This window comes from Bufo bufo, chromosome 3 (genome assembly GCF_905171765.1).
Source record: "Bufo bufo chromosome 3, aBufBuf1.1, whole genome shotgun sequence".
In the NCBI taxonomy this organism is placed as follows: domain Eukaryota; kingdom Metazoa; phylum Chordata; class Amphibia; order Anura; family Bufonidae; genus Bufo; species Bufo bufo.
The window spans coordinates 390,865,926-390,886,874 of NC_053391.1; the positions used below are offsets into that span (position 1 = coordinate 390,865,926).

At 43.0% G+C, this 20,949-nt stretch overlaps 1 protein-coding gene across 2 annotated transcripts in view; it reads right to left on the reverse strand.

Annotated features, from left to right (window-relative positions):
• Positions 1–20,949, reverse strand: part of ASL (argininosuccinate lyase) — a 60,129-nt gene that overhangs the window by 30,690 nt on the left and 8,490 nt on the right. For both annotated transcript variants that reach the window (XM_040424786.1, XM_040424788.1), the window contains 7 exons: positions 19,229–19,423; positions 18,027–18,110; positions 17,372–17,428; positions 14,662–14,759; positions 12,179–12,256; positions 11,257–11,334; positions 1,447–1,499 (listed from right to left, as the gene is read on the reverse strand). In XM_040424786.1, coding sequence (XP_040280720.1) covers positions 1,447–1,499; positions 11,257–11,334; positions 12,179–12,256; positions 14,662–14,759; positions 17,372–17,428; positions 18,027–18,110; positions 19,229–19,423 — 643 coding nt within the window. The remainder of the gene's footprint in view (positions 1–1,446; positions 1,500–11,256; positions 11,335–12,178; positions 12,257–14,661; positions 14,760–17,371; positions 17,429–18,026; positions 18,111–19,228; positions 19,424–20,949) is intronic.

A 20,949-nucleotide genomic window follows, 5' to 3' on the forward strand; every position in this document is an offset into this window, starting at 1 on the left:
CAAACATTGGAAAAGAAACACTTCTTTATTTAAATAAAAGTCAAAATTAAATAGAGTAAACAATGTTTGGTTTACTTTCCTGTCACTCCCACACTTCTTACACAGCTATAATATAAACTCCTTTACCCTGGGTTCACACCTGAGCGTTTCTGAGCCGCGCGTTTTTATGCGCGTTTTTTGCAATGGTAAACGCGCGTTTGTTTGATTGACAGCAGTGTCCTATAACCACAAACGCGCGACAAAAACGCCCCAAAGAAGCTCAAGTACTTGTTTGAGCGTCGGGCGTTTTACAGCGCGATCGTACGCGCTGTAAAACGCCCAGGTGTGAACCATTCCCATAGGGAAGCATTGGTTTCTCCTTGTTGTGCGTTTAACAGCGCGTAGGAACGCGCTGTAAAACGCTCAGGTGTGAACTGAGGGTAAGGGTACTTTCACACTAGCGTTATTCTTTTCCGGCATAGAGTTCTGTCCTAGGGGCTCTATACTGGAAAAGAACTGATTAGTTTTATCCTAATGCATTCTGAATGGAGAGAAATCCGTTCAGGATGCATCAGGATGTCTTCAGTTCAGTCTTTTTGCCTTTTCAGGACGGAGATAATACCGCAGCATGCTACGGTTTTATTTCCGTCCAACATTCCGGAACACTTTTTCCCATTGACATGCATTAATGCCGGATCCGGCCCTGCTATAATAGACTTTTCTTGCCTCGTTTGGCCAATATGTATATAGCAGTTGCAGTACCCTTAAAGGGGTTGTCTCACTTCAGCAAATGACATTTATCATTTAGACAAAGTTAATACAAGCCACTTACTAATGTATTGTGATTGTCCATATTGCCTCCTTTGCTGGCTTGATTCATTTTTCTATTGCATTATACACTTCTTGTTCCCATGGTTATGACCACCCTAAAAAAGCGCTGGCCTCTCTGTTGGCCGGTACCATGGAAGTGTGCATAGGGCATCACGTTTTCCAAGGTTGCAGGGTGGTCGTAACCATGGAAACTAGGAGTGTATAATGCAATGCAAAAATGAATCCAGACAGCAAAGGAAACAATATGGACAATCACAATACATTAGTATGTGCCTTGTATTCACTTTGTCTACATGATAAATGCCATTTGCTCAAATGAGACAACCCCTTCAACGTACTAACTTGGCGAGGTGTGATGTGTAGGCATGCTGGTGAGGTACTGCTTTGTTTAACGCCTGCTACATCTGTATAACCTCTCCTGCAGGATTGATATGAACACTCAGAATAAGGCATGCTTACATATGAATTGGTTATGGTTGCCCACACTATAAACTTATGCATTCTAGAGTAATCTGACAGGATCCTTTTTTACACCGGTCAACTTACAAAGAAAGAGGTAACAACAATGGAGAGCGCTCAGAATCTTAGTTCTACCTCAAAAATCTATACTGCACATCTCAAATGTTAAAACTGTACCTTTACGAAGAAGTTCTCTGTCTATACCTAAGGGATTCCCAGCTATTGCTCCACTGTCAAAAGAGAAAAAAAGGTTTAAAGGTTTGATTTACCATTCCAGCTAAAACCAATTCCTATTTAAAAGGTATGTCTACCTCAGCTTCTGCCACCACCGTCCTACATTTGACCTGTCCTGATGCTGCTGATGTTCCTTGGGCTGTGATGGCCAGGCAAAGGATGAGTACCCAATCCACATAAAAGTAACCTCGCTGCACAACGCCCTATGTTGTTATTGCTGGCACCAGCCTCCCAGGTCTAATACTGTGTGGGTTAGTGGTTTACCAGTCTGGTGACAATCCCAGTAACTATGCTCACCAATAGCATCATACAGTGGAGGAGATAGAAGACCTCCCATGCAAGGGAGCGGGGGTTGGCAGGTGAATAATATGTTATTGCAGGTGATGATGTCACAAGTATTGGCTTAACAGGCGATGTCACAAGGGATGCTGGCCTTATAAATTAAGCGTTGTAGACCATCAGCAGAGGTAGCTACAAAAAAGGTGGCCCGTTCGGCAGGAAAGATTCCTCCCCTTGTCTGCTGTGGGTGGAGCATCCCAGAGCCCAACGTAATTTTCTTACTGATGTCACCGCTGATGAAGTCAACAGGGCAGTTGTCAGGGACTTGACCTTGGAGGATCCCCGTAGGGTACCAGTGTATGAGATGTCTGGTGATGACATCATATGGTTTTACAGGTCCATCACAGGGGCTGCACTTTGATTGCTGTGACCTACAGCCACCAAATAGCTGCAACATCTGCACCCAAAAGCAGGGGTGGCTCATCCATTGTGAGTGATAATGCAACGGATGTGAGTTAGTAGGGACAACTTCACTGCCATGATGAGATTTTAAGGAATATGCCCTGAAGGGCATATGATGATATAATTATCAGTGGTGACATCATAGATATGATGATGTGACAGGGGTTGTGACGCCATAATAGGCAAAGTCAGCGACATGTTTAACTCAAAAACTATAACTTAAAGGGGTTGTCTGGGTTCAGAGCTGAACCCAGTCATATCCCCAATTTCACCCAGATAGCCCCCTGATATAAGCATCATGCTCCAATGCTCTCCTTTGCCTTGCACAAAGGCTTTTCTAGGCGATCCGGTGACGTACCGGGCTCTCCATAGGGTAAGCCAAGTGAAGTCACCGGCACTGATGGGCAGGCTTTAGCGCTGCCCTAGCCAGCCTAGCAGTGTGAAAATATAAACAAACCAGCCCTTGCCCTGAACGATCCAGCGCAGGGCAAGGAAGAGCATCGGAGCATGAAATGGGTGGGGTGAAAATGGGGATATGTTCGGGTTCAGCTCTGAACCCAGACAACCCCTTTAATATTCAGAACCAGCCCTCTACTATCCACTAGAGCCGTGATGGCTAACCTCCGGTACTCCAGCTGTGGTGAAACTATGACTCCCAGTATGCTCCATTCATTTCTATTGAGTTCTAAGAACAGCCAAGCAAGTGTAAATCTTGGGAATCGTAGTCTTACGACAGCTGAAGTGCCGGAGGTTAGCCATCACAGCACTAGAGCATACAGAAAATCTTTTCCTTTTCCAAATCTTTTAGTTGTACAGGGATATTAGCCAACATATATAGATAATGTATTTAGATGAAATTTAGGTTTTGATTTTCACATTAAAAGAAAACAATAATTGCTCTTACCGGTAATTGTTTTTCTTGAAACCCATGACGGCACCCATGCGACTAGGACCTCCCATCCAGGACAGGAAACCTGAAGAGATAAAATGGTTCACACCCCCACCACACCTCAGTGATTATAATAAACCGACCTCCGGAGGCGTGCCAACCACCAAGCAAAAAGGATTAAAGGACAGAACACAACATGAATAGTGGAAAGAGGAGAATCCATCCAGTAGTTCCTCCAAATTTCCAAGGAAAAGAGGCTCTAACACTTTTTTTTTTATTATTATTATTTTTTTATTAGGGAGGGAAATGTTTGGGGTGCAGTCATGGGTTTCAAGAAAAACAATTACCGGTAAGAGCAGTTATTGTTTTCCCCTCAGCCATGACAGCACCCATGAGAGACTAAAATATAAACCAGACAAAATGCAGCCTGTAATGTCTGAGAAAAGTATGGGGAGAGCTCCAAGTAGCGGCTCTACATATCTGGGCCAGAGAAGCATCTGCCCTCTCTGCCCAAGAGGTCGCAATGGCCCTGGCAGAATGAGCCTCAAACCCCCTTGGAGGGTGGCAGACTAAGGGAAGAATAGGCAAGAGAAATAGCATTCTTTACCCATCTAGCAATAGCACTAGTGGAAACCTTGCGGCCCCTACACTTTCCCCGATACTGGATTAGGATATTTTTATCTATCCTCCAAGGAGAAGTGGAATCTAGGTAAAAAAGCAGACACTTCCCAACATCTAGGCAATGAAATTTTTCTTCTGACGGATTAGCTGGATTTGGGCAAAAGGAGGGAAGAACCACATCCTGACTTCTGTGAAAATCTGAGACCACCTTTAGCTGGAAAGATGGATTTGGTATGATGATAACTTTATCCTCCAAAAAAAGTGGGGAGAAAAAGCAGAAAACGCTTGAATCTCAGAAACCCATCTAGCAGAGGTTATTGCTAGAAGGAAGGCCATTTTAAAAGAGAGCATTTTAATAGAAATCTCCTTTAAAGGGAGTCTGTCACCACTATAGGGTGTCGTGGAGTGGGCCTGCTGTGTAACCTACACTCCCTGAAGTGTATGGTAGCCGTCATGGCACCTAACAGGTAAAATTTAGTGTAGGAATGTGGAACCTACACTCCCTGAAGTGTATGGTAGAAGTCTTGGCACCTAACAGGTAGAATTTAGCGTAGGAACCCGTAGGAACAGAGATCGCCTTGACGCTCGGCAGACGGGCTCAAATAATTTTGTACAAAACGATTTGCCAAGTATCTCACACTTATAGTGTAGCACTTGTTATTATTATGCAATTTTGTACTCTATATTGCATGTTTATTGTCGCATTGCATGTTTCTGTCTTTCAATGTCACCACTATATGACCATATACAGCACTTACATGGCGCTGTAGCACACCTATACAGGATTCTAATGGTACCTTTGTTATTTTCTTTAGACATCTAGAAGCAGGAAAAACGACATTTATTTCATATGCAAATGAGCACTCGCAAGTGCCCAGGGGCGGTGTTCTGTGTGTAGGTGCCCAGGCTGCCCTGCCTTTTTAACCGTTACTCCTGCCCCAGCCTCTTCCTTTGCCCGCCCTCCTATTCCCTTGTATCATCGCTAGGTCCGGCCGAGATCCCACGCCTGCGCACTGCTTCGCCGGGCGGGGGCATGCACACTGCAATGCCCATTTTGGGTACGGCATCAATTCAACTAGTGCGCATGCGCCAGCCGGCGAAGCAGTGCGCAGGCGCGGATCTCGGTCGGACCTAGCGATGATACAAGGGAATAGGAGGGCGGGCAAAGGAAGAGGCTGGGGGAGGAGTAACGGTTAAAAAGGCAGGGCAGCCTGGGAACCTACACACAGAACACCGCCCCTGGGCACTTGCGAGTGCTCATTTGCATATGAAATAAATGTCGTTTTTCCTGCTTCTGGATGTCTAAAGAAAATAACAAAAGGTACCATTAGAATCCTGTATAGGTGTGCTACAGCGCCATGTAAGTGCTGTATATGGTCATATAGTGGTGACAGACTCCCTTTAATGGTTCAAACGGCTTCTGAGATAGAACCGAAAGAACCGTATTCAAATCCTAGGGAGGAGACAATGGTCTTAAGGAAGGATGTAACCTAAAGGCTGCTGACAAGAAAAAAACTTAGGGCAGCTACCTGAACCTTTAGTGTGGAAGCTTTAAAGGGTTTCTGTCATGAGAAATAACGTTATATAGCTGACTGACATTAGCATGTGCTAATGTCAGCAGTACATAACAGTATGCTTTATAACTCCCTGCCTGCCGCCGTACTCTTAAAATAAAGACTTTTATGTGCTAATGAGCCTCTAGGTGCTACTGGGGTGTTGCTTCAGCACCTAGAGGCTCTACGCACCCTTTGGCACGCCTAGGTCCAGTTGATTGACTTTCGAGTTCTCCTCAGTGTCCCGTAAATCCCGCGCATGCGCCGTCCCGTTTAGTATTCGGCGCAGGCGCAGTAAGTGAAGGACGCGCTCCTGCTGCCGGCTTCCTTCCTTCGAAACACAGGATGATGAATCGCACAGAGTCATTTGATAAGCTACAACATCGAACTTTATTTGGACAACAACAACAGTGATTCGAATATGGACCTTCTCTAGGCTGCAGTCCTGTAGGGAGGGGGGTGTTTATGTTTTCGTACTGTTTTCTCATAAAATTGGTCAATAAAAATTATCTGAAAGAAAAAAAAAGAAGAAGAAGGTCCTCTCTCAATGGTAGGGTCCACGGAGGCTGTACTGCCAACCTCAGAAGATTCGAATACCAGCAATCAGGATAACCGAGGCATTCTCTCTCTCTATTTTCTTCAATACTTGTGGGATGAGGAAAATTGGAGGGAAGGCGTTCCCTAATTCTTGGCTCCAGTCCTGAGCTAACCCATCCACTGCTGATGGGCTGTCCAAATGATTGAAGAAGAAAATTTTCTCTTCCTGTTGGCTCTTGAGGCGAAAAGGTCCACTGTAGGAAGACCATACCTCTGGACTATCTGTAAAAAAACTTTGTTTAGACACCATTCGCCCTGTCTTATGGAAACTCGACTGAGGAAGTCTGCTATAACATTCTCCTTCCCCTTCAGATGTACTGCTGCTATACAAAAGATCTCCTGGCATAGATGTAGGAGGGAAGAGACTCTCATTCCTCCTTGACGGTTTATATAGGCCACCACTGTTAAATTGTCCGAATAGAACACAATCTTTCTGTTTATTATTTCCGGAAGCGCCACCGTCAGTGCCCTCTCTACTGCTTTTAACTCCTTGAAATTGGAGGATGCTTTCCTTGTATTCAGATCCCACCTCCCTTGCCAGTATCTGTTTTGGGAGTGGCCTCCTCAACCGCAAGGGCTGGCATCTGTGGTAAATATGGTCTGGTCTGGAAATGTCCACGGCACTCCTGCTGATAGATTTTTTTGGTATTATCCACCACAACAGGGAGTGTCTTGCCTTTGAGGAAAGGTGGAATTTTTGATCCAAAGAATACGGGGAGCCGTCCCAGGATCTTAGGATGTCTGCCTGAAGATCTCGAGTGGATCTGTGCATAAGGTACTGCTGGGATTGCTGATATCATATGCCCTAGCACCGCCATCGCTTCCCTGAAAGTACAGTGGTAGGACAGGAAGACTGACCATATTTGCTCTATAAATCGCCTCTTTCCTTTGAAGTGGAAGGAAACTTTTTTGTAAACAAGAGTCCAACTGAATTGCCAAAAAAACGCAAACTTGAGAAGGAATCAGATTAGATTTTTTCCAATTGATTATCCATCCTATGTTTTCTAAAGTGGAGCAGAGGAATATCATATCTTTTTCTAGTCCTTCTTTTGACTGAGAGATTATCAAAAAAAATCATCCAGATAGGACACCAGAGTAATTCCTGACTGTCTTAAAGACTCTTGGAGCCTGTGCTACACCAAAGGGAAGGGCCCTGTACTGGAGATGCAGCAACTTCCCCTGGACTCAAACTGCTGTTCTTAAAAACTTTTGGGAGGAGGAAAGGATTGGGACGTGGTAATACGCGTCCTCCAGATCCAGGTTTGCCATTCAGCAATACAGTTGTTTTTATTGTCTCCATTCGAAATTTCTTGTAGACCAGAAATTTGTTCAGTTTCTTCAGATTTAAAATAACCCTGAGTGTACCATTTAGTTTCTTCACTAAAAATAAAGGGGAATAGAAACCCTTGCCCCTCTCTGTCTTTAGAAACTGAATAAACTACTCCCTTGTCTAAGAGGGAAAAAATCTCTGCTTCCAAAGCTTTCCTTTTCTTCCTGATTTTTGGGGTGAACTGTATGAGTGAAACAACTTTTTGGGCGAGAAAGGAACTCCAGCCGGAATCCGTTTTCTTTTACACTTAGGGTCCATTTATTCTGAGAAATGAACCCCCAGGCTGGGCAGAACTGAGACAGTCTTCCTCCTACCTGACTTCTGGGGTCATTGGGATTTGTCTTTTGAACCGTTTTCCTGGAGTTTAAACAAAACAAAACAAAGATTTTTTAGGAAATTTTTCTCTCACTTCTAATATTTTGCCTACCTCTTTGCCTTTTAAAACTGGCCTGGGGTTTACGGAAAAAAAATAAGTTTTCTGGGGAACCAGAAACCCCTTCTTTTTGTCAGAGGCTCTCTCTAAGATATTATCCAGAGAGGAACCAAACAATCTAGAACCTTCACAAGGGAGACAGCAAAGTCCCCTTTCCATGATCTAAACCAAATAGCACGCCTTGCTGCATTTGACATAGCGGCTGCTCTGGCAGAAAAACTGACCACGTCAGTAGAAGCATCTGCAAGGAAGTCTGCTAGAAGGAGGATAGTAAGTCCTCTCTAGGGGTTTTGTCTCTGATATGGGATTCTAGTTGACCTAACCATAGCCTTAATGACCTGGAGACCCAGGAGGCGGCAATGGCCGGCCTGAGACTTGTAGAGGCACATTCCCAAGTACGCTTAAGATAAACATCAGCTCATTTATCTAAAGGGTCTCCTAAACAGCCCAAATCATCAAACTGAAGAGACGATTTTTTTGGCTACAGGAGCATGTACAGCAGGAGCTCTGTCCCATACGCCCGCCACTGACTCTTCAAATGGATATTTTCTTTTAACAGAATTCGGTATAAAACATTTTCTGTCAGGATTTTTTCCATTTTTTTCCTAATCAATGCTTCTATGTTCTTATGAACGGAAAAAACTCTATGGCGCTTAGGGCCAAGGCCCTCAAAAATCTGGTCACCAATAGTCTTAGGCTGTTTAACGTCCTTCAACTGTATCCTGGTTTTTATGGCTTTTAATAAAGGCTCAGTATCTTTCGGTGGAAATAACGCTTTCCCCGCTGAATCCTCATCTGAAGACATAAAATCAGACGATAACTTCTGACCTGATTCTATGTCTTTGTCTCCACCAGAAAGATCAGATTCAGAGTCCATGTTATAGGTACACCCTTCTGGGGATTTCGGACAGCCCCGACTGGAGGACTTAATGGAGGACTTCACTTCAGATCGTACTAAGGCATTAATGGTTTTAGATAAGCTATGGGATTCTTCCATGACTAACTTACCTATACAAGCTTGACATAGTGGTTTAGCATATGCAGCTGACAATGCTACTCTACATCCTCCACATTCCTTATGTTTAGTTTTGCCGTAAGATTTCTTAGGTGTTTTTGCTACCTAAAAAATAAGCAAACAACACTCAAAATTAATGATAGAGGATCAATCTCACCGAAAGTGAAGAGTCAAGCTTCCCCACTTCTCAGGTCTAATACCGGGCTTGTGGGCCTCGAGGGTTCCAAGGGATCGGCGCGTCCAGCATCACCTGGTTCCGACATCTTAGTGAGACTCCATGTCTTGCACAGCACTGTGTGCGTACCACAGCTGGCTGTCCCCTCCTGCTGCCGACTTGTTACGCACCTCGGCTCCTTTTAACAGTATGCCCAACAGAAAGGCCTAATCCATGAGGCCAGCAAGCCCCTCCCCTTCCTGTTAGCACTGCCGGCAGAGTTTGAATGCCCCGGAAGAAACCGGCGCGCATGCGCAGAGCGCATCGAGAGCACTCTCCGCCATCTTAGAAGTTGGACGCTGGCCGCCGCACTACCATGGACTGGGAGCCGCCCGAACACGGCCGCAGTGGCTCCCCAATGAGGCTTTGGGAGGAGGCAGGAGCAGGACAGGCTTAGGTGACTGCTCCCACCGGAGACTTACGCCGCCAGGGGTAGGTCCCGTTACAGTGTTGTAGACCCGGACCTCCCCCAGCCCTCCGAGGTGAGAACCTAAAAAGAAAAAGGGAACTCCTCAGGTACCTCCTATCCGGAGGACAGGAAACCTGAACTGAGGTGTGGTAGGGGTGTGAACCATTTTATCTCTTCAGGTTTCTTGTCCCGGATGGGAGGTCCTAGTCGCATGGGTGCCGTCATGGGCGAGGGGAAAAAATAATTGTATACAATTCATATTATAGATAGAATACTGTGAAATATGGTCAGAGGAACCACATGGACAGGTTTGCACTGTGATTTGTAGTCTGTGTGTATCTGTGCACTGTGGGAATAAGGTCCTAAAGGGGTATTCCAGTGCACAAAAAAACTGTCCCAGGAGCTGCACGTCATAAAAAACCCAAAACAATCTCAAAACGTATTCTTACCTCACCGATCCACTGCAGCTGCCGTTCCCATAATGCTGGGTTCCCCGCTACACTTAATTTCCTGCTCCTGTCTCGACACAACAAGAAATGTCTGTGAATGCCACTCAGACAGGGGCATTCACAACTATTTCCTGTCTTGTCGAAACAGGTGCGGGAAGTGGAGAAGAGCGGGGATCCCTGCACCGTCAGGACAGCATCGTTGAGAGGAGTATAATTCTTGTTTTTTTTTATGTGCAGCTCCTGGGACAGTTTTTTTTGGAATACCCCTTTAGGCTGGCCATCCTCTTAGATACTTGTCTGTATGTCCAGCCAACAGCTGTTCTTCCACATGCACTTTTTTCAGTGGAAGAGGTGAGATTCTCTGTAAGAATCATCTGGCAATGGCATATCTCACATCAAGGGAGAGCCGGGAGACCCCCATATTATGACTACCTAAGGCCCCTTTCACACGGGGCGAGTATTCCGCGCGGATGCGATGCGTGAGTTGAACGCATTGCACCCGCACTGAATCCTGACCCATTCATTTCTATGGGGCTGTGCACACGAGCGGTGATTTTCACGCATCACTTGTGCGTTGCGTGAAAATCGCAGCATGCTCCTCTTTGTGCGTTTTTCACGTAACGCAGGCCCCATAGAAATGAATAGGGTGGCGTGAAAATCGCAAGCATCCGCAAGCAAGTGCGGATGCGGTGCGATTTTCACACACGGTTGCTAGGAGACGATCGGGATGGTGACCCGATCATTATTAATTTTCCCTTATAACATGGTTATAAAGGGAAAATAATAGCATTCTGAATACAGAATGCAAAGTAAAATAGGGCTAGAGGGGTTAAAAAAAATAAAAAAAATAATTAAACTCACCTTAATCCACTTGCTTGCGCAGCACGGCTTCTCTTCTGTCTTCTTTTTTGCTGTGTGCAGGAAAAGGACCTGTGGTGACGTCACTCCGGTCATCACATGGTCCGTCACATATTCTTTTACCATGGTGATGGATCATGTGATGGACCATGTGATGACCGGAGTGACGTGAGAAGAGAAGTGGATTAAGGTGAGTTTAATTATTATTATTTTTTTTTTAACCCCTCCAGCCCTGTTTTACTATGCATTCTGTATTAAGAATGCTATTATTTTCCCTTATAACCATGTTATAAGGGAAAATAATACAATCTACAGAACACCGATCCCAAGCCCGAACTTCTGTGAAGAAGTTCGGGTTTGTGTACCAAACATGCACGATTTTTCTCACGCGAGTGCAAAACGCATTACAAGGTTTTGCACTCGCGCGGAAAAATCGTGCATGTTCCCACAATGCACCCGCACCTTTTCCCGCAACGCCCGTGTGAAAGAGGTCTAATGCGTATGTCCAGCAATACTCGAATTGGTTTGCCTCGGCACAGGCTACCTTTAAAATGAGGGGTCAGTAATAGTTCCAAAAACACAAAAAACACTTCTAGGCAGACTGAAAGGATTTATAATAATAGTGAGAGTAATAAATTATTTACCTTCCTAGTGGTAAAACATTGATTCTCTTCTTTATCTCCCCAAGTCTCTCAGCATCCCTACACAATGCCACTGCATGGCTTAGAGGTGGAAAGGAGAACATTGGTTACAAACATGTTTTATTTGCAGTCTTAAATACCATATTTTGCGTCTTATAGTCCAAATGATAATGACAGATTCCATTATGGAAGTGGTCATCAGCGCGTGGGAGGTGTGGGTGAGGGAAGCGTTGCATGGCTGTACTCACCCTCCCTGGTCTTCTTCCAGGCCCTGCTCTGCGCTGTGTCGTGACGGCGTACAGAGACAGGATGTAGTGCACGAAGGCGCGCACTATGACCTGATGCTGTGCAATGTCAGATCACAATGCAGCGCGGGGCCGGGAGAAGACCAGGGAACGGTGATTAAGTGGCAGCACTGTTTGGAGCAAGTGAGGTAAGTGATCTAAGGCTGATGGGGTCTGATCTGAGGTCTAAACTGAGGGTGATGGAGGTTAGGGGATTTGAGGCTGATGGAGCTTGGGGGTCTGGGGATCTGATACTGATGAAGCTTGGGGGTCTGATCTGAGGTCTGATTGAGCTTGGGGGTCTGATTTTGGGGTCTGATGAAAAATATTTTTTCACTTATTTTCCTTCTCCAAATCCTAATTATGTCTTGTATTCCGATGCATTTTGTAATACAAAAAATAAAGGCATGTCTCACAAAGAGATTGTGGTCTTCTGGCTTCTGTTAGCAAAGGCACATTCAGGCTAGGGGCACATGTTGTGCCGCATGAAGTTTGAGGCATGTTTTAATAAAAATACAATTATATAAAAGTCAGTTAACCCCAATTATTAGCAAACTGATGTGGGAATTGCATAGTCATACAAAGGCCAAGTTATTACAATAGTCTCCATTAGCTGGATGGTAGAACATTTCTACAGTTACCTTAATATCCAGTGACTCCATCGAATAGGCTGTGCTCTCTGCATGTGAGTATAGCCTGGAAATAATATATCAACCTCTCTGTACAGAAAAAGAAAGCAAAGTGTTTGAATTGTGGATCCTACTGAGAAAGAAATATGTAAATACAGAAAATAATGGTAATGCAAAACTCAGCAGGTTAGAAGTTCATGTTTAATGAGCAATGAGTTAAATGGTCACTAACCTCTCAAAAAACTTAGCATCAAATCAATAATACAGGTGTAAATAAGAAACCTTGTGATATATCTAATTAAAGAAAATGCCTCTTTCTCCCTCTAGCAGCTCATTCATTCTCCCCTAATCAGTCCATCTCGTCTCTCTCTGAGATACCGCTAAGGACTGTGATTGGCTGAAGCAGTCATGTGCCATATACCTACAAGTCACCTCTGCAGTATGTAAACTGACAGCGGGGAAAGGAATGGACTGGCGGCACAGAGAACGGCAAAGGAGGAAGAAGTATGTAATCTTACAGTATTTGGGGCCATTACTACAAGTTTTAATTATCTCAGAAAACCCCTAGTAGCCATCTATACTACTATAAGAGTGTACACTAAAGAACAGTAATATTCTTCTAGCCAATGTTTATTCCAGATTTGATCCACATTTTATATACCATTAACATATTCCACGGCATTATAAAAAAATATTAGCCCTCAACAGCCTGATTATGTCACTGATGTGGCTTAAAGGAGTTTTTTCGCACAAAGGACACTTAGCTCTTATCTTCGGGATATGGGATTGTATCAGAGGGGACCTCTGCTCTAATAGGAGAAGCAGAAACACCTAGAAACAAAAAGCTGGGGATAAAATGCGAACCTGATGTATGTGCCTCTCTTATGTGCTTTCAATGTATGGCTCTGTCAACTACTGAGCCCTTATAATCGTAGCAGGGCCCCCTATCTTCATCTTCTATTTGGGCAGTTTTTAATATCTACTGACGCCAATAACCGAATGAAATAATGTATTGCTCAGTTGCACATGTGACATCAATGGGGAATTTGTTTTACAGAGTACACAGACAAATCCTTTATAAAGAGTCAATGGGCCATGAATTATGTTGCAAGAAGAAGGTCACTAACCCTATGATTACGGTCAGTGGTCCTTCATTTCCCAATCTTGCCATGTGACGGCAGGTGTTATGCTGGGATCTTACCACATATCATTTGTCTATTTTCAAGACAAACATTCTTTTTTTTTTCATTTGGTTACAGAAATGTCATATGCAATGTACTCTTGTTAAAGGGGTTGTCCAAGTTACTTATATGGATGACCTATCCTCAGGATAGGTCATCAATATCAGATCGCTGGGGGTCTGATGACCCTGCCGATCAGCTGGTTGAAGAGGAGACGCGTGCCGTGCCAGCGCTGCCATCTCTTAACTTAATTGCTTATCTGCTCGCCGTCGCAACAGCAGCGGTGAGCAGGCCTAATTACAAGAAGCCACCCCATTCACTTCAATGGGATGGCTCTATTAGTATTCAAGTGTATAGGAACAAACCATCTCATTGAAGCGAATGGGGTGGCTTCTTGTAATTAGACCTGCTCACCGCTGCTGTTGCGACAGCGAGCAGGTAAACAATGAAGAGAAGGCTGCGCTGGCACAGTATGCCCCTTCAACCAGCTGATCGGTGGAGGTGCCAATCTGATACTGATGAACTATCCTGAGGATATGTCATCAATAAAAATTATTTGGAGACCCTTTTAAGGCTGGATTCACATGACATTTTTGCACACCATTTAACGTATACGTTGGGAAAAAAGGATACAAAAGTACACTATGCAAAAAGTATATCTTTTTTTTTTTTTTTTTTACAGTGCCACTCTACAGCATCCTCTTAACTTATACATTTTTTGTATATGTTAAATGGATGGCAAAAAAGAAACTTAAATCCACAAATATACACAAAATTAAAGGGGTTGTGCAGGGGTTTTATACTGATGACCTTCTTCAGGATTGGTCATCAATATCTGATCGCCAGGGGTCCGACACCAAGCACCCCCACCAACCCCCCTTCCCCGGATAATCTGTTTGAAGAGGAGGTAGTGCTCCATGAGAGGTCACTGATATAAAACCCCTGCACAACCCCTTTAAGAGGACCTGTCAGCTCTCCTGACTATTTTAGTACCCTAATTGAGGTACTCTTGGTCCTCTGTTATTCCTCCTGGGTGTTACTATTCCATTTGTCAAGGGGTGTGTCCTAAACAGTCTGATTCTATCAGCAGTGATTGGACGAGACTGCACAGGGACAACCCCCAATTGGTAATAACCATTTCATTCATGACATTTAGTAGAAATAACAGAGGAACGGCACAACACAGACTTCTAAGAAAACGTGCTCCAGAATTTTTATATTTTGGGGGATACAATTATTTAATAAAGCAGACATGTCAGGAGAGCAGAGGGTTCCTCTTTAAATGACAGCAGAATCCTCTTTCACTTCACTTACATGGCTGCCCTGTCCACCATAGTACGTATAAGACGAGTCAAGTGAAGGTTTAGGACAGAGCAGGAATCTCGCAGCCATAACCTCATGTCAGTCACCACCTGGAGTAAAATGAAAAAAATATTATAATCACCTCAAATCAGAATTTACAGATACATAGTTAAAGGGTATGTGGAAACATACAAATTTATTATACAGTAAAACCGCAAGATGCCTAGGCGATATACATCTTATTCGTATACATCAATAATAAAACTTTATCACTATAAAAATGTTAAAAATCACAAATTTATCGATTGTTCGCACTGTAATTGGAATATTATTTCAGTTCTCTATTTGTGTAGAGACATGTTTGCATAGGCAGAAATCCCGATGGCAATTGCCATGTAATCAGTCCATACGTATAGGGCTTCTGGTCTTTGTATGGGGGGACACAGTTCCTACGTGGTCCCAAACTTTCAGAGTCAATAGGTTCACCCGTCTATAGAGGATGTAATGTACACATTTAGTACTCACGGTACGTTGCGCTGATCAAGAAAAGCTTTTTTACGTGTAGAGGTTCTTTCAGTGGCGTCCCACAGCTCCACCACGCTCCAGCCTTTTTGGTTTCGATTTGCAGCGTCTTTCGGGATCTCGTCCCAATTCTCGTGAGATTTAGTCCGTCTATACGTTTCGTAGATAAAGTGATATTGACTCTCTTGACAGAGAGATTTAATACATGGCCATGTATATTGTATATTTGCTTCACATACAGGTATTCCGCCCAGACGCGTTTCAAGATAGCTTATCTCTTCCTCAGTGGGTCACCTGTGGTCTCAAACAGCTCAACTTTTATGTGCTCTTCATTAGTTCTTGATTGTTCCCATCGGGTTGGACATGTGTTCGTGATTATATTCGGTAATTGGGGATTTGGGAATATACGATTTTTGCATAGTCTCTAGTATTATGTATAGCATGTCTCATACATATCATTACATATCAAAAATATGGATTATTTACAATGAATCATGGACATACCATCCAGTTTCTTAGTCAGACAGTTGAATAATAGTGCGTTTTTATCGTATTAATCACACTTTTCGTTTTCTTATTTATTATTTGACTTATTTCAGGGCCGATACCTCTATAGTCTACCAATACTATGTTCACACTTCTCGATTTTATTTGCCCTTGTTCTTGGACTGATACCTTAAGGTCTAACCGTACTGTATATCTACATAGATAGATATGTTGTACTTTGGCATATGGGTATTTGATTCCCTTGTGTGTTTCCAAATGGAATCTTTCAGGAGATGTGCACTACTTTTAGTATCTTATAGTTTAGAGTCAGGTGCGTTTTACATGCGTTTTTTCGCTAGGACTCAATTTTCTATTTCCCTTATTTTAGGGCTGATGTTTCTACAGTCCACCAGTACCATGTTCATACTTCTTGATTTTATTTGGACTGATATCTTTAAGATCTAACAGTACTATACAGCTGTATGGATAGACATATTACATTTTGGTCCCCTTGTGTATTACCAAAGGAGATCTTTCAAGGAGTGTGCAATTCTTCTAGTGTCTCATGATTTCAAGTAATGGTATAGCTGCGTTTTTTATAATATATGTGCAAAAAGGTCTTATTAGTGCTCTGTATAAAGTGTTCTTTTCAAAAGAGTAGGATTAGTCTGTTTTATCCCATTTGTGTAATACCTTTATAGCTCCTTCCCTGCTTGTGTAATACAGGGTCACTATTCTAGAGATGTTTTTAAACCTATTTGTGGTTTCTTACACAGAAGATAAACAATGTCAATCATTATATATATATATATGCAATATCTCCAGTGGGATGTGTGTTGGGCCGATGGTTCAGTTGAACCCGAAAATCTCTAGGTCTGAGTTCAGACCTGCTGGGAGAAGACTGCCAAAGTTTACATGGCAATTGCCATCGGGATTTCTGCCTATGCAAACATGTCTACACAAATAGAGAACTGAAATAATATTCCAATTACAGTGCGAACAATAGATAAATTTGTGATTTTTAACATTTTACAGTGATAAAGTTTTATTATTGATGTATACGAACAAGATGTATATCGCCTAGGCATCTTGCGGTTTTACTGTATAATAAATTTGTATGTTTCCACATAACCTCGAAATGTTTAGAGTGCCAGGTCAATTTCCTAACTACATAAAATTAAGAACAAGGGGTGTTTCTTTTATCCTTGAGCACCAGTCACGGTTATCCACAGTGAGCCATCTGTATACCATACATAGTACATAGTTAAGGGGGTTGTCTAGCTCAAAACATCATCTTTAAATGCGTATTAAAAGGGGTTGTCTGTGTTCAGAGCTGAACCCGGACATATCCCCATCTTCACCCTTTCGGCCCCCTGATATGAGCAGCTCTCCTTTGCCCTGCACTGAATAGCGCAGGGCAAAGGCATTTTTTGGAGACCTAGTGACATCATCATCAAGCACCTGCATCTCTCAGGACGTACTGCAAATAGCTCTTGTTAACCCCTTCCTCCCCTGCACAGAAAATAGTCCCTCACATATAGCCCCAGAGATACACATGGTATGTAACGCCCCCACAATTTCCTTCTCCACTGTCTAGAAAGAGATACAGCTATATATTTCTATGAATCTGGAAGCAGGAATGAATGATTGGTGCCTGGACCCCTTTAGCTACTTCACTAGCACTGAGGGGAGGAAAAAGGCGCAGGGAAGTTACCTGATCATTTCTACTTCGTCCAGTATGAAGCTTTCCAGCAGGCTCTCCTATAAGTTCCTAGACACACAGCAATAAAAAGAGCTTATAACAAGGAATTACTCCATGGAAATATTTGCTTGCCTTTGGTTTGGGAGGTTATGGAATAATGTGCACTTCGGGCCCTAGTAATATCTATACCACTGTAGGAGAGGAGTACTAACGTGCACTCTGTGGCCAAATGTATGTGGACATTAAAGATCACATGTAAGGCCTCATGCGTACGACCGATGCCATTTTTGTGGTCCGCAAACCACGGATACCACCTGTGTGCGTTCTACATTTTGCGGAACAGAATGTCTGGCCCTCTGTTGAATTGCTTTATCCCTGACAAGGATAGGACATGTCCTTTTTTTTTTTTGCGGGTGCCGTGGAACAGACATTGCGGCCCCATTGAAGTGAATGGGTCTGCATCATATCCGCAAAAAAAGCGGATTGGATGAGGAAGAAGAATGTGTGCACGAGCCCTAAAACTGCGGCTTCTTACACTTATGTCACACACATATCTATATATCCAGCTCATAAGTGCACAAAGTATTTGGGAGTTCTTTAGAAGAAGAGTCGGAAATCAAGAAAAAAATTTTTTATGTGTATGCTAAAATATCCTTAGCTGGTCTACCTTGAGTCGACGCTCATTAGCAGTGTGTATATCTTCATCCGCTTTCGTCAGTACGAAAGTGCCTTGAGACCATTCTTCATGGATCTTGAAGGAAAACAAACCATTACCTTAAGATGATCAGTAATGTGCGCTAATGCAGAAAATAACGTCTTGAGTTTATATATGCAGAATATCCAAGTTGACAACTCTTGGATACTAAAAGCGAAATACAGCGGATGATTTCTGCCGTTCTCAACATTTGTGGATGTACTAAAAGGAAGGATCGCATCACACAGATCCAAGATATCACTTTCTGGTCATAGATTACCATACAAACATATCAATGTTCTCAAGCTATACATATCTCCTATATCTATATGGGGCACTTATTTCCAGCAATAACATGAAATTCAAACGGGGTAATGTGGGATTCTTCTGGATTTAGCGCCAGTGCGGTTCTGAATCACACTCGCCACTTTTTAGGAAACCCACAGCCCAGCACATTTACTAGTGCGTGCGCACATTACGGTTCAAATCTACACCGGCTACTTTGCTTGTTGATTTTATTTTCCAGAACGATTTCCTCTTCTGGCTTATTGGGGGATATTTATCATGTAGCTTGTGCCAGTATAATGGGGTTAAAAAGTTGCAAACTGAGTGTTTGCGACTTTCAAAAGAATAGTTGCAAGTGACAGTTTTTATGTCGCCCTCATCACTTTTCCCTAAGGGTATTGTGGCAAGGACGGGAAGGGGCTTGGCCTTCAATCTAAGAAATCTTTGGCAGCTCTGATCGGTCGTAAATCTCGGTCTAGGCGTACGGACTGCCGGAGTATGAGCCTAATATGTGACGAGACGTGTGCAGAAGCCGCTGGCCTTGATAAATCTCCCCCACTGTCCACCAGCAGGGTTTCTTATTGACTGGTGTAAGAAATGCCAGTCTTTATATAATCCCCCAACATGTTTTTCATGGTGATCCCATACAAATATATTTAGCACACTAGTGTAACTAATGCTTTATGGTTGTGCTAATTCTCAGCTATTTGATCTTGTAAGGGCAACATGGCAGATTTGTTGCTGACATTTGAATGGGGATTCTAAAGATCTTTACCAACTTCATTCAGAAACCTGTGCAGCACATCGGGCACCTGTGAACATACCCTTACTGAACCTCGCTTAAGGTGGTGTGCATTATGCGATATGACTAGATTAGTTTTTTATAGTACCTGGTCCAGGCCAGTGACAATCTGTTCCATTTCGGATTTGCTCACAAGTCCAGCTTTTTCCAATGCTTTCACATAGGCTTGGCTTCCTCTGATGTCAGCTGACCACATCCTCTGGTCATATGACACAGAAGAATTGAACATTTCCATAATGGGGTCAATGCTGCCAACAAATCTTCCACCCCACAACTTGTCACCCTATAAAGAGGAAGAAAAAGAAAAAAACAACAACAATACAAAGTCAGATAATAAGCTGAATAAAATGGAATGTACATCATTGCAATAAATTGTATATTAAAATGATGCTGCTTCCATTGAGAAGATAGAAAGGGGTGCATCACGATGTAGGAAATGTTTTTTTACATAGGTAATGAAACCAAAAATTATTTTCAATTTGTTTGGTGCCTGCTGTTTGTTTTAATATCAAATGATTCTCTATTCCGTATCATACAGTAGGTAGTGACTACAAAAGCACACAATGATGAAAATGGACCATGGAAGCATAATACACACATGGGAAGTGCCCGTTCTGCCATCATTTCATTTTGTCAGCCACTGGGCACATTCAGACATGATGAAAAAGAAGCAATGCTAGTCTCCAGGGATGTCAAATTTACCATAATCAATATCGTCAAAGAGAAAAATGGAAGGGGCACAGTCCTGTTTGAAATCCATGTAGACAAGGCTTTTCAGGCTATGCTGAATACATTGTAAATTAAAGGGAACCTGACATCTCATTTACTGCCCACGGTGCCTTTTTCATCAGGTCATGATTAAGAACTTCCGAGTTTGAAACATGTTAACCTGTGGTGGAGGGTGGTGAAGATTGAAGTATGTACTTTTATACCGACTTACAATAAAGACGATCAACCTTGATGGATGCTGGAGAATATTCTATTCTTTTCTGATTATACAAGGGACGGGTCCGGTCCTCTCCGTGCACCGAACGCTTATGGTGACCTGGATATGTTTCTCCTTGAATGACTGGTCCAGAAGGGAGTCTTGATTCTTGTTCTCGTCGTATGTAATCTAACGTGTTGGAGTCAAGGAGGCTGGGGCAAACCTCCTGGAAGTCAGGCTTTCCCCTCTCCTCCTGCAGATGATTGACGTTCTCCAGGCCAGGCAATGTCATCCCCTGTTCTCACTAGATCCCGTGCAGCCTCCGCGCGCTTTTACTTCTGGCGCCCAGTGAAAAGTGCTGTACAGAGCTTTACTGCACATGTGCCGAAGGGCGGGATCCCTCTCCTCTCTACACAGGATCTAGTGGGGTGCGGGCAGGGAAAGCATGACTTCCAGGAGGTTTGTGTCGGCCTCCTTGACTTCAACAAGTTCATTTACATACGACGAGAACAAGAATCAAAATGCATTTTCTGTGGATTTACAAGTTACTCAAAGGAATCAAGACTCACTTCTGGACCGCTAAACCTGATGAAAAAGCTCATTTGGACAGTTTCAAACACATAAATGAGATGTCAGGTTCCCTTTAAATTTTCCAACAGAAAAAAAAAAAAAGAATAAAATCTAAAATAAAAAAAAAGCCACAAAAGAAGAGATACATTTTAAGATCTCTTTACTTTTGATGACTATATAGTTAAAAAAAGACCAAATTACAGTAATACAGCTCTACAGTGGTCTATTCTTTATGGAGGATACACACTATACTAACTAAGCAATATTAACAAAGAATACAAAAATATAAAAATCTTCAATAAAATCTTTTTAAA